Below are 12,909 nucleotides of genomic sequence, written 5' to 3'. Positions count from 1 at the left end.
GTACAGTTACAAAATATAGTTGAATGATTGTTTTATTATGATAGCTTTGTGTAGATACCAAGAATGACGTGGTTATCTTTCAGGAAGAAGGAGTTGTTACTAGAATCAAGATTTCAGTGAACACAACATTAAAACAAAGTAACAAACATAACACAAATATCCCTCTCATAATTCTCCACCTTGTACTCTTGTGGTAAAGGTGAAGTCTCAAGACTTTCCTCAAAAGTTCTGATCAAGGTATGTTCTTTGTTCAAATCGCCGCCGAAACGGATAGCAAATGGTCGCTGGAGACGTGTTGTCTAAATCAGGCCCTTTGAAGCTTGCAAGCTAGCAGGAGGGCTGATTAGGTAGATTGGGGAGGCCCCCCCCCCCCATTCTATGGTTCCTTTGCATCGGCGTTTGGTGGGTAATCAGCATACTGAGGGTGTCACAAGGGCTGATTCTGATGTGATTGAATCACTCTTCAGGTGTGGCAAGATGTTGGCTCCGTGTGGTCTTGTGGACCTCACTACATCCCCCCGGATGTCAACTTTCATAGACCGTCGTCGATGAAACTGTTGACATGAAGACAAGAGAAGAAAGACCACAGCAGCGTAACAGCATGTCACCCCCCCTCCCCAGACATTGGCATGGCTATGAGTGATTAAGCTATGACATGACATAGGAAAAAGGTTGAGAGGAAATTATTGAAACAAAAAGAGGCACTTGAAGTGGCTTACAATGGCCGTAGCAATTGAAGCTTTGTGACTAGGGGTCTAGATGAGGGAAAAGTTGTCGGCTTTCCAATCTTTTTAAATCAAACTAGTTTCAATAAACTCATTTAGGTTATGGTTACAATTGACTGCCAAAGACGTATACAAATAACAAATAAAGGTACAAGGTAATTATAGTACATACTTTACACAATTATAGTTACTAAGTAGCTTCTTGAAGTCAACGTAACTAAACCACATTGATGAACTGCATCTAATAATGTAACTTTAGTTTGGCAACCACTGTTATTTTAAAACACAGTTAGCTGTGGGAATAGTCAATGCTTTTTTCGACAAGCTATCGTGGCGGCATAATAGGTTACGTGTAGAAACTGCATTGTTTAGTTGCTTCTAAACAAAAGTCCTTCAGGACTAAGCACTACTGTCTGTTTCCCTGAACTAGACATGTGCACCAACGTATTAGTTGGTTGGTTAATTCACTTAACCAAATAGCTACACTATTAAAATAGAGGCTATAATAAAGGCTCTTATGCTACTTTCCGTGAAGAGCTGGCCGAGGCAGATTACAACGTAAATGTCGGGGCAGCGGTGTTTCTGAGCACGCGCGTACCTCCGGTCAAACCTAGCCGCTTCCTTTGAGCTAGCTGGTCCCACACACACACTCGTGGTGGCGGTAGGTTACGTGTACAGAACTGCGTTGTTTAGTTGCTTCTAAACAAAAGTCCTTCAGGACTAAGCACTACTGTCTGTTTCCCTGAACTAGACATGTGCACCAACGTATTAGTTGGTTGGTTAATTCACTTAACCAAATAGCTACACTATTAAAATAGAGGCTATAATAAAGGCTCTTATGCTACTTTCCGTGAAGAGCTGGCCGAGGCAGATTACAACGTAAATGTCGGGGCAGCGGTGTTTCTGAGCACGCGCGTACCTCCGGTCAAACCTAGCCGCTTCCTTTGAGCTAGCTGGTCCCACACACACACTAGCAGCTATTTCACAAAAAACAATTGAATACGCACACAGCCACTGTAGCCCAGGCACAGTAGTATTAAATACATGGTGCTACATACAGTTAGAGCTCGCTCTATTTTAACAGTTCGTTTCACAAAAGTTACGATTGCTCATTTCAATCTATCTTAGCCTCACACGGGGCGCCATTATGTAGCGGGGTTTGCTCGTTTAAGATTAGCAATACTTAATTTATAATAAAGTATGTAGTTCTTGGGGCACCACCTCTTATTGTTAAAGGGATAGAGGAAACCTTATTGAATAATATTTAAATAATAGCCTTCGTAATAATCAGTCTAATCTTAAGGAATGAATTCGTTCTAAGAGTAGAGCCAATCGTAACATCAGTGAACACGCACGTCAAAATATCTTTACAATGAATTTATTCAAGTAAGGTAAACAGATCTTATGAAAAGTTGGATTATGGGTTTGATATGAGAGATTGGTTTCAATGAACAGAATGAAATGGTCTAACTTAAAGAAAGGCAGAAATTGTACAGTCAGTGATTACATCCTTACAAATCATAAACAGAGCTCACGCCAATGCCATGTCGAGGAGGAAAGAGCGTTAGCCATAGTTACGTTTGATCAGGGGTTGATCAATGATGTTGAGGGCGGTTTGCGCCAAAGGTCCATTTGAAGAATCTGAAGTCACAGCGCGGCTGCGCTGGGTCATGTGACTGAGTCTGCGGGATCTCAGTGAAGTCGCATTTGGAATTGCGTTTTTGGTCCTTCTGTTGAAACGTCCCGATAGTGACGCGTTCACTATGAAGTTGAATCTCAGGAGAAGCTTGGCGACGTCCTTTGGAACGCCAATCCTGATGGCGTTCATGCCATGGTCGGTTTCGCTGGAGTCAGAGATTGATGGTCATCTTAGGGCTTTATACAGTTCGAGGGAGGACCCGTCTGGGGTCAGATGTGGATTGGGGGAAGCTGGGTTCTCAACTCCCCCCTCCTTCCTTCACACCTACCAAAGGTGTGATCTGATCTTTGGCTGGTTCATTCGATGGTTCAAATATTGTTCTGGACATCTTGGTACAGTTACAAAATATAGTTGAATGATTGTTTTATTATGATAGCTTTGTGTAGATACCAAGAATGACGTGGTTATCTTTCAGGAAGAAGGAGTTGTTACTAGAATCAAGATTTCAGTGAACACAACATTAAAACAAAGTAACAAACATAACACAAATATCCCTCTCATAATTCTCCACCTTGTACTCTTGTGGTAAAGGTGAAGTCTCAAGACTTTCCTCAAAAGTTCTGATCAAGGTATGTTCTTTGTTCAAATCGCCGCCGAAACGGATAGCAAATGGTCGCTGGAGACGTGTTGTCTAAATCAGGCCCTTTGAAGCTTGCAAGCTAGCAGGAGGGCTGATTAGGTAGATTGGGGAGGCCCCCCCCCCCCATTCTATGGTTCCTTTGCATCGGCGTTTGGTGGGTAATCAGCATACTGAGGGTGTCACAAGGGCTGATTCTGATGTGATTGAATCACTCTTCAGGTGTGGCAAGATGTTGGCTCCGTGTGGTCTTGTGGACCTCACTACACTGTCAAGTACAGGGTTCCCATCCAGGTGTTTCTGGGATAGTCCACTGGTGACTAACTTGTGGGTGGAAGTGTGTGTCGGTGTGTGTGGGGTGGGGGGCATTTATGACAGTATTTAGTCATGTTGCTGTAACATTTCTCAAGGTAGATCCTGAGAGTAAGTTACAATTGAGCTATTGATTACTGTAAGAAGAATTCAGACCAAACCACACCCTCACATAGTGAACACCCCCCGCACACACACACTGAAACTTTAGTTTACATTTGGTCTTTTCTTTACATTTCACACACACACACTGCACTTTTGTTATTTTTTCAGCTTTTGTGGCTAAGCCAGGAGGCTGGGCTCCAACCTCATGAGACAGGAAGCAGGGAGGAGGACGCCTGTGTGTGTGTGTAGAGACGTGTTTCCTCTTGCACGACTGCATTTCCTCCCACTCTGTTTTCTGGTTCTGTACAGCAACCACCTCACCCAAATCGAATAAGGTAAGCTGGCTAAGAACTTTTAAACTGATTTCTTCTCAATACTTTTTTTCTCTGTTACATTTTGTAAGGGGGATTTTCCCACCCAAGGCGCTCCTCTGTATCTCTCCTTCTTGCATTCTTTTCTGAAATGGACTGTGGAGGAGCAATACAACTCAGCCACCACTAAACTCCCTTTGCCCTCCCTCCCTCTCACTCATTCCCTCCTTCCACTCTTCTGCTAACCGGTAAATCCAAATCTGATCTGCACTCTTTCATTTTACCCTTCCCTGTTTCAGTTTCGTAGTGTACGTGCCTTTTGCTTTTTTTTTTTATTGTACTTTAGATATTTTCATGATTGTCCTTATTGGTCTTTCTGACCCTCTTTATCTCTCTCACACACACACACACGTACACACAAACACAAGCATGCGCGCACACACACACACACGCGCACACACACACTGTCAATCAGCAAATTGCTCTCATATCTCTCCCTGCCTCCCTCCCTTCATCCCTTCCTCTCTGTGTCTGCCTGTAAATTGGCTGCTCTCATATTTCTCTCATCTGATTATGAACGCATGGGTGGCTGACTAGCTCGTTGACCTTGGCCCCCCTATCTATGACCCTGTGTCTCCATCTCTTGCTCTCCCTCCCTCCATCTCTGTCTGACCAGACGCCAAGACCCGCTCCACTGGCTGGGGCCAAAGGGTCAGGCACCACCTTATACCTCACTGTCTGTCACTGCATGTGTCCTGATTCTCCTGAGTGACTGCCTCTCCTATTCTCCATGTTTCCTTGACTCTTTTCCTTCCATGCCATGGTTGTCGTTCCCTAAAATCAATGTAAGCCACAAATAAGGAAGACAAAATGATGAAAGCAGATGGTGAGGTTAAGCCTCAATTTCAAACCCTTTAGGGAGGATACTCCTACTTTTTCTCCACCCCCATGGCGGGTAAGACATATGTGTGAAGGTGGCAGGGAAAGGGGAGGCAGAAGAAAACGATGGAGAGACAGTAGTAAACAGCCCAGCAACGCACAGTAATTATCAGCGTGGTGTTTAGCGTTTGTCAGGAACCCGACTCTTACCCCACAAGGCGTGCTGGCCATAGCCCGCAGGTATCATCACTCTATCTCCAGTTACCTACCCCATATAAGCTAACCAGGCCAGGTAAACGAACGCAAACACACTCCCCTCGGTCCTTTCTCACACAAAAACGTCCACACACATACCACACTCCAGCGGACAGGCAGAATGGAGCCGGAGTCAGACACCGTGCCGGCGCAAGTCGAGGGGATCATGCAGTTAAGTGGACCGGGGTTTTTTCTTTCTCTTTATTTACTCTTCAGGGTTGGTCCGGCTGTCCAAGCATTGTAACCCGAATACTCTAAGGCGCGCACGTGTGCTCCATTCGTGGTCCTCGTAGCCTCCTGATCTACCTAGCATTTTTGTGTTTGCGTTAAAGTATTTATTATCACTCTCTTTTTTCTGTTGCCTTTTTACTCTGACAGTAAGCTTACTTCTACTACTCAGGTGTCCTGAAATTGGTCTCTTGGTAATTAAAAGTATGACATCGACATGGATGTTTTCATCAGGAAAACGCAATTATTGTGGTCAGCATTTATTGTGAAGGAAACCGAGCGGGGCTTTTCTCACAAAATGATCAATGAGTGAACAATGTTAATGTACTCAGATAAATGTTAGTCTTCAGTTGTATTAAGTTAGTAAGTGTCTGTTGTTGTCAGTGTTGGTGGCCTAAATATTACTGCACAATGTCACGTGATGTACTGTTATGATTGTGTGGCACGCACACATGCACACACACTGACAGACACTGACAATGCACACCCATGCAAACACACAAATTATGTATTTATTTAAAGATTAGGCAATAGTTTAGCATTGACGTCATAGTTTACAGTTTGTTTGCATTCACTTCAACTTGCTCTTTCTTTTTTTCATACTTTACTTTTTCTCTTACTTAAGATGTAGGCCTAGTGTCCTCGTTTGAGGCTCACATTGTATGTGAGGTCTTTGTGGTCAAGTGGAAGAAGGACGGAAGTCAGAGTTGCGGTTTTCATAGATGCTGATCAACAGACACATTCTTAGAATGTGACGAGAACGGAGATGAACAGACAACAGAATTCAAAGCTAAGCATTTTTGTTCTGCTGAAGACAACTTAGTCATTTTGTAATTTTACTCAAATAGTTTTTAAGGACCTACTGTATAGTAATGCCAACCCAATCAGACTACATCAGTAACATACTAAAAGTGGTTCCTGTCTGCAAACTTAAACATAAAGGCCCAGTTTCCCAAACATGGATTAAGCCTATAGAATAAAAACGTTTTCTGTCTGTGAAACTGGGCCGAACTACTGAAACACAAGACTTAAATTGTCACCCTGTCATAGGTGAGGACACAGACAGTATGTTGTGAGCAACAAGTGTTACCCCAACTGTATATAAACAATATTAAGTGCTAAAGAGCATTTTATTTTTACTCCTCTAGAAACATGACCACTATAAATAGCATATAATGTTGATCTCTTTGTGGTATGTGGCCCATAAACATTAGTTTATATTTTTGTTATATCAATGATAATTTAGGGCATGCAACAACTACTCAAAGTTATAGGGCTGAGTGCGCTATATATTTATAATTCTAGTTCGCTGGAGAGAGAGCATACAAGAGATAAGTGGAGCAAGAGAGAGAAAGAGAAAGGGAGGGAGAGAGAGAGCAAGTCAAATAAAGGAAGGAGAGTTACGAAACTGTAAAGGGAGGAGGTACTTTGTCCATTGTAAAAATGTGAGAAGTGATCCAGCTAGTCCAGAGGCACACCTTCTTCTACAATGGCACTGGTGTTGCGTTGGTACTGTGTGCTTCCTTATCGTGTTGCGTAACAGGGATGTCATCAACCAAGTGTTGTCTGGGAAATCGTTTTCTCAAGTGTTCTGCCCATCCTCACGTCGTCTTCTCCTTAAACATCTACCTACATGGACATTTGTATATGTATGCGTGTGCATGTTTGTAGTTATATAGTTCCAACTTTCTGCCAATTCCTCCGAATAGGTGCTACAAGAATATAAACAGCGTATAGGACTACCGCTGTAGTTATCGTACAGACGTACATTATAAGATAGTTATCCGATGGTAACCTCACCTCTTCGGTCATTCCTCTTTGACTTTCCCTTGACTTCATCTACAGTGCAAGACACAGCCATGCTTCGAAAGATACGTAAACATAATGTCAATACACACAGATACTACACACCTACACTCCCCTTGCAATCCCACCATGTCTCATGTATCTCACGCTCTTCAAGTCAAGATCCCCAACTTTTCCTCTCTCCCCTCCCATCCATCCATCTTTCCATTCTCTCCTGACCCCCCTCCCCCTTGTCCCCCCCCCTCCCCCCCTCTCCCTGCAGAATGCTCCACTTCCAGGCAGTGCCGGGTCAGTTCGGGCCTGACACCAGGGAGCCAGGCCTGAAGGTGTGGAGGGTGGAGAAGATGAAGGCGGTGCCGCTGGAGCCCTCAGAGGTGGGGGCCTTCTTCAACGGGGACTCCTACCTGGTCCTGGAGAACCGGGGAGAACAGGGGGCAGACCTGCACATGTGGATAGGTGAGATTCTGGAGAAGCAGGGGGGTGTCAGTGCACTCATTGTTTTGAAGTGATGCTAGAGCTTAGACTGAACACTACACATTCTTGGCAATGGTTGATAATTAATGAATATTTCTCATGCAGTTGAAAAGTTGGCCTTCAAAGAATCAGCTTGGGTTGTTAGTCATCAAACCCGTGAAAGTAGATCACATGGAATGCAACACCGTATTAGTTAAACAGTAACTCTCTCTCTTAAAATGTATTCTGTTGTCATTTGCAATGGCTTTGTGATTTTATAGCAATATCAGACAATGATAGTAAAAAAAGACGATATAAGTTAGGGTCTTTCATAAGTTGTATGAAGACGTGAAGGTCCTTCCTTGCAATAACTGAGCTTGGGTCAAATACAGCAATGTCAAGAAATTGTGGAGTAATCTTGAGTAGGTGTTGTCAAGCCCTCGTCAAGCAGCTCGTCAACCTGTGAACACACCACATCTAATTACTGTAACTAATAACCCTCTGGCTAATGGCCCCGACACAAAGCCAGGTGGACAACCCAACGAATAATCATGTAAGGAGAGAGGGCCCAATGAGATGGACGGGAGGATGACAACAGAAAGAATGAGAGAGAGGAGCGGGGTGTGGCCAAAAGAGGGAAGGGATCCCGAGGGAAAAAGGGAAGGGCGGGTTTTGTGTAGAGGCCATGAAATATGCAGGAGCGCTGTTACAGTACTCAAATGTGGCCGTTGTTTCCCAGCGTGTATCCGGTGCTTAGGTAACACTAAGCTGATTGTCACAGCATGAAGAGGGCCCCTCATCTATCTGGCCCTGGCCCTCGTTCCCCCCGCCCCCCCCCCCCTACCTCCACTGACTTTCACCGAACACACACAAACACACCCGCAAACATGTCTAGAAACACGTGTGCGCACACTCAAGCACAGCGACCCAGCACACGACCCCTGACCCCAGCGATGTCGTGTGTGTGTCCGCCGCTTGTTCCCTCTGGCTGTGTGTGTATCCGTTGCCTTGTCTGTTCACCTTGTCTGTTCACCCCACCCCCTCCCCGGGCCTTGCTCTGCTGCTCGACTTATCCCTCTGTCCTCTCTTTCACCTCCAACTCTTAACGCTCCCCTCCTAACCCAGGCCAGCTTTTTCCCTTTGCTATCTCTTTCTCTTACTTTCTCTTGCTTTCTCCTTCTTACCCATTTGACCCTGCGACTATTTCTGGATCTAGGTGTTAACTTAAGTGTATTGTTGAGACAAAAACTAACAAAAAATGTTCATACAGAATTAACCAAAAATGTGTTGAGTTATGGTTTGTGAAAAAAATTATTCAAATTACCATCACAAACCAAACTATATTGTCCTTGACCCTTGTGTTATCTTTGGGTCATTCTGACCCCGAAGGCAGCCCAAGGGTTAACATAGTGAAATACATGCTCTTTATCCCCTGACCCATCTCCTCTCTCTGTCCACTGTGGCAGGTGAGAAATCGTCTCGTGACGAGCAGGTGGCATGCGCTATGCTAGCTACCCAGTTGGACAACTTCCTGGGTGGCGACCCCATCCAGCATCGGCAGGTCCAGGGCTATGAGTCCCCTGAGTTCATGATCCTCTTCCCTCGGGGAGTCAGCTACAAGGTAGGCAGAAGGAGGCGGGATCTGACCCAAACACACCCCTCTGTGCTAGAGTCTCATTGGCTGATCATGAAAGAGATTTCTCAAATAAATGTTGCTTGTTTTTCACCCAAACCAAATACAATACACTCAAAACTGTATTTTAGACTAAATCCTTGAGATCTTTTAAGGCAATTGCATAGTGAGCAATACATTGGCAAATGATGGGGAATAAGACACATTTCTAGGAAAATCTACAAATATCTGTTAAAACAAATCCTAAACTAATCCAAATCCTTTTTTTACACGTGTATGCTGTTCTTTTAGGCTCTACATATTTTTATGAAACATTTTGTAAAGCAACATGTTGCTGTCTTCTCAAATGTCTGAGAAAAGGAGAAACAGAAAACTCATTGTTAGTCTATGACACATGCAGCTAAATTATGCGCTTATATAACTATGGACATTTTGAGTTATTTTCCGGAAAGATTATTCCAGCACTTCCACTAGCTGAGTAAACAATGTTAACAAACATAGACAAACTTGATCTTTCAAGAACTGTTAAGTATGTATGTATGAGCAGGTGTATTAATAAAAAAGCACATTTTGATTTTTTTTTCTTTAACTACCATCTTACCTCAATCTTATTATAAAATGTTTAAGTTTATAGTTTCACATCTTATTTCACATATTTTCTTTCTTCATCACACACACTCACAAAGGAGGGTGGCGTGGAGTCGGGTTTCAGACGACCCCAGTCAGGTTCGGACCCCGTCCACAGGCTTTACCAGATCAAGGGGAAGCGGAATATCCGTGCCAAGGAGGTGGCGCTGAGCTGGGAGAGCTTCAACAAGGGGGACTGCTTCATCCTGGACCTGGGACAGGTGAGCGAGACAGGGTCCACCACTGCTGATGATAGACACAAACCATGAACCACTCGAATCTCTGTTAACAGGCAACAACTGTTTATCGTTTGGGGTGGGATAAGATTTGGGAAATGAATAATTGAACATTCGTCTTTTGGGTAACTAATCTAAAGGGCTATATAAGATGTATCAAATGTGACGGAGCTGGCGTGGTTAAAATAGCAAGAGAAACAGCTGAAGGGGGTTGGTCGGTTGTTTGTCGGCCTGTGTTATTTGTGTGGTAGACCATCATATCATGGAGCGGCTCTCAGGCCAACATCTTCGAGAAGCAGAAGGTGCGCGAGATCGCCAGCCTGATCCGAGACACGGAGAGGCACGGGAAAGCCCGCATCACCGACATCAACGAGGGAGAGGAGACGCCTGAGATGCTCAAGGTAAGACGAGGGGTCACGGGGTCGTTACTGAGGTAAGTAAAGATCTGTGAATGTTTGCTGGTGTTAACTGATTTTACCATTGAAGGTTTTTTTTTATCGTATGTTAGTAATGGGTTGGTAGTTGGTTGTTACGTTTTTTATACTCTAAAAGTTTTAGCAAATCGAAATGTTTTTAGAGTACGACAACATAAACCACATCACCATAAGTCACGTCCATGTGATTGACAGGTGCTGGGACCAATGCTGGAGCTGGCTGAGAGCACTCCAGAGGAGGACAGCAAAGCTGACGCCTCAAACTCTGCCTCCCTCTTCAAGGTTTCTGAAAGAGTTTTTTAATAACCTAAAACTAGCACATAGCAGAATAGTCACTTATATTCCATAACCTAGTAAGTAATAAAGGTCAAAAGGTTAATTCAACAAACAATCTGACCCAGCACCTGTGATTAACCGTGTTCCTCACAGGTGTCCGATGCGACGGGTTCTATGACGATGACCAAAGTGTCAGAGAAGAGCCCATTTGCCAAGGATCTGTTGGCGCGAGACGACTGCTTCATCTTGGACAATGGAGCCAATGGAAAGATCTTCGTCTGGAAAGGTGAGGAAAAAAACTCTTGACCCTTGAACGAAGAACCCCTGCCACACGTAACGTACACCCGCAAGGGGCAAAGGAATGAAATGTTAATGGCAGTCCCGTGAAAAGGATGGTGGGTGCAACCTGGGATGAGATGTTGTTCAATTGGTGATTGACAGGTACTGGTGCCAATGCGGAGGAGAAGAGGGAGGCCCTTAAGATGGCGGATGACTTCATCAAACAGATGAATTACCCCAGGATGAAAACACAGGTTAGTCATGCTTTGGGAACTAAGCTGTTTGAGAGAGTGACCTGGCCAGTGGTGAATAGACTGACATTGCAAGACTGTAAAAGGTGTTGCTACTGTATGTGAGCACTGGGTCCTGAGAACCTTGCTACAGCATAACTCTGTGACCAATTTTAAGATGTAATAAGTTCAGTTTTGGATGCTTTTTGCCCACACATTGTATTTTTACTGTTGTGTAATTAGATGGTGCAGATGTTCATGGTTATCATTGATATTACAATAACTTTTACTGTAACTATCACATATTTGGCCAATCGCATTCTAGGTTGATCTTAACAGAGCATCAAGAGAATGCATTGCTCTCCTATAATCCTTGTCTCATCAGCTAATTAAATCATAACTTTAATAATGTCCTTTATGACTGAGACGTTTGTATTTTTCAACCGTCCAGGTCATGAACCTTAGATGTTATATGCTTTATATATGTAAAAGAGGTGGTGTGTCACAATCCTGTTGTTTAATCCCTGTGCCTTGTTGGCTAGGTGGAGATTCTGCCTCAAGGGAGAGAGACCGTCATCTTCAAGCAGTTCTTCAAGAACTGGAATTAAACATTGGTTATGAAACTCTCAAGTTAATGTTGCACTCAAAAAAGCGATGGAATATTCTAGTATTTCCTATCTAACGGTTCTCATGGAGGAGCTACAGCAGTAACATATCTTTTTTTATATGTGTTTACTTGTATGTACTGTATATATTTTTAAGGTACTGTGCTCTGTACTCCTTATAAATTCAAAGCTGTTTGTGATAAGAAATAGGTCAAATTAGTTCATGTTAGGACCACAAATAAGGTTCAAGGTTATCAAAGCCAACACAACATTCCCCAAATTATGTGCTTCTTCTTTTCTTTTTTTACATTTGTTGAAGAACACCAGGGAATTACTCCACAATCTAACATACATACTAAGAAATAAAAAAATTGAACCTGAATAGATTTGCTTGAATTTGTATTTTATTTTTGTAGTGTTTCAACGACAGTCACATTGAGTTTGTTATGGAACCTACATAAATAACCTCCACAACAATATTGGCTGAATAAGTGGACACCACACAGAAAATACTGAATTTTGGCAATTGAAAAAGGTTATTACTGAATTTGTTAACCTTTAACTTTATTCTTCATGAAATTGTTCCAAGCTGTGTGAAGATATCAGGGGAGTCCTAACCCACTAACCCAGATTGGTCAATGCAGTGAAAACTGCATGTAAAATGACCCGTTGTAGATACTTTAAACCAACGTAAGCACATCTTTGGATTTGTTGGATTTGAATCTCAATTTAAATTCTATTCGACTATCTGGGTAGTACATCTGCTATCTGATAGTAAACATGAGACCACATGTCCAACAACAGCCGCACCTGACTGGGGCAAGGACCTTACAGAGATGTACATGGTATCTATTGTACGTGAACCCTTGTGGAGGTCAACCATGTTGCTACTGTTGTGAACAGTAAAGAGGGTTCTGACACTCTGTACGGTGTCATTCATTTATGGCCTGCTTTCACCTTCACCCTAGGCTCTGAAGCTGTGGATGTGGGTGGGGATGGAGGGTGGGGGGTTAACATTAGATAACTGACACCTGCACAGGAAGATCCCCCTCCCAACCCCCCTCTCCACACATCACACACACAGAAACACACACATCTTTTGTAGCCACCGCTAGTTAAGGCTAATACTCATTTCTAGTAAATAATGTGTACGTGCGTTACATTAACATCTGCAAGATATCCGATCCCTTAACTGTCTTCATGCAAAAAGGGTAATCAGTCATCGGGTGAAAGGGGTTG

The 12,909-nt window shown here is 43.4% G+C and overlaps 1 protein-coding gene across 2 annotated transcripts; it reads left to right on the top strand.

The window, feature by feature from the left end:
* Positions 1-3,591: 3,591 nt before the first annotated feature.
* On the top strand, positions 3,592-12,052 carry capgb (capping protein (actin filament), gelsolin-like b). 2 transcript variants are annotated; one of them, XM_062449515.1, is made up of 9 exons: positions 3,592-3,753; positions 7,160-7,353; positions 8,817-8,971; positions 9,670-9,831; positions 10,098-10,247; positions 10,476-10,562; positions 10,710-10,842; positions 10,998-11,089; positions 11,608-12,052. In XM_062449515.1, the coding sequence occupies exons 2-9, from the start codon at positions 7,161-7,163 to the stop codon at positions 11,671-11,673; spliced, it is 1,038 nt and encodes a 345-aa protein (XP_062305499.1). In that variant the 5' UTR covers positions 3,592-3,753; position 7,160; the 3' UTR covers positions 11,674-12,052. The 2 variants fall into 2 exon arrangements, with proteins under 2 accessions (XP_062305499.1, XP_062305498.1); XM_062449514.1 differs by lacking the exon at positions 3,592-3,753 and adding an exon at positions 4,938-5,034.
* The last annotated feature ends 857 nt before the right edge of the window (positions 12,053-12,909 follow it).

Source organism: Osmerus eperlanus, chromosome 23 (assembly GCF_963692335.1).
Source record: "Osmerus eperlanus chromosome 23, fOsmEpe2.1, whole genome shotgun sequence".
NCBI lineage: Eukaryota > Metazoa > Chordata > Actinopteri > Osmeriformes > Osmeridae > Osmerus > Osmerus eperlanus.
Note: the sequence above shows the minus strand (reverse complement) of the source record. Positions and strands in the feature narration are given on the sequence as shown.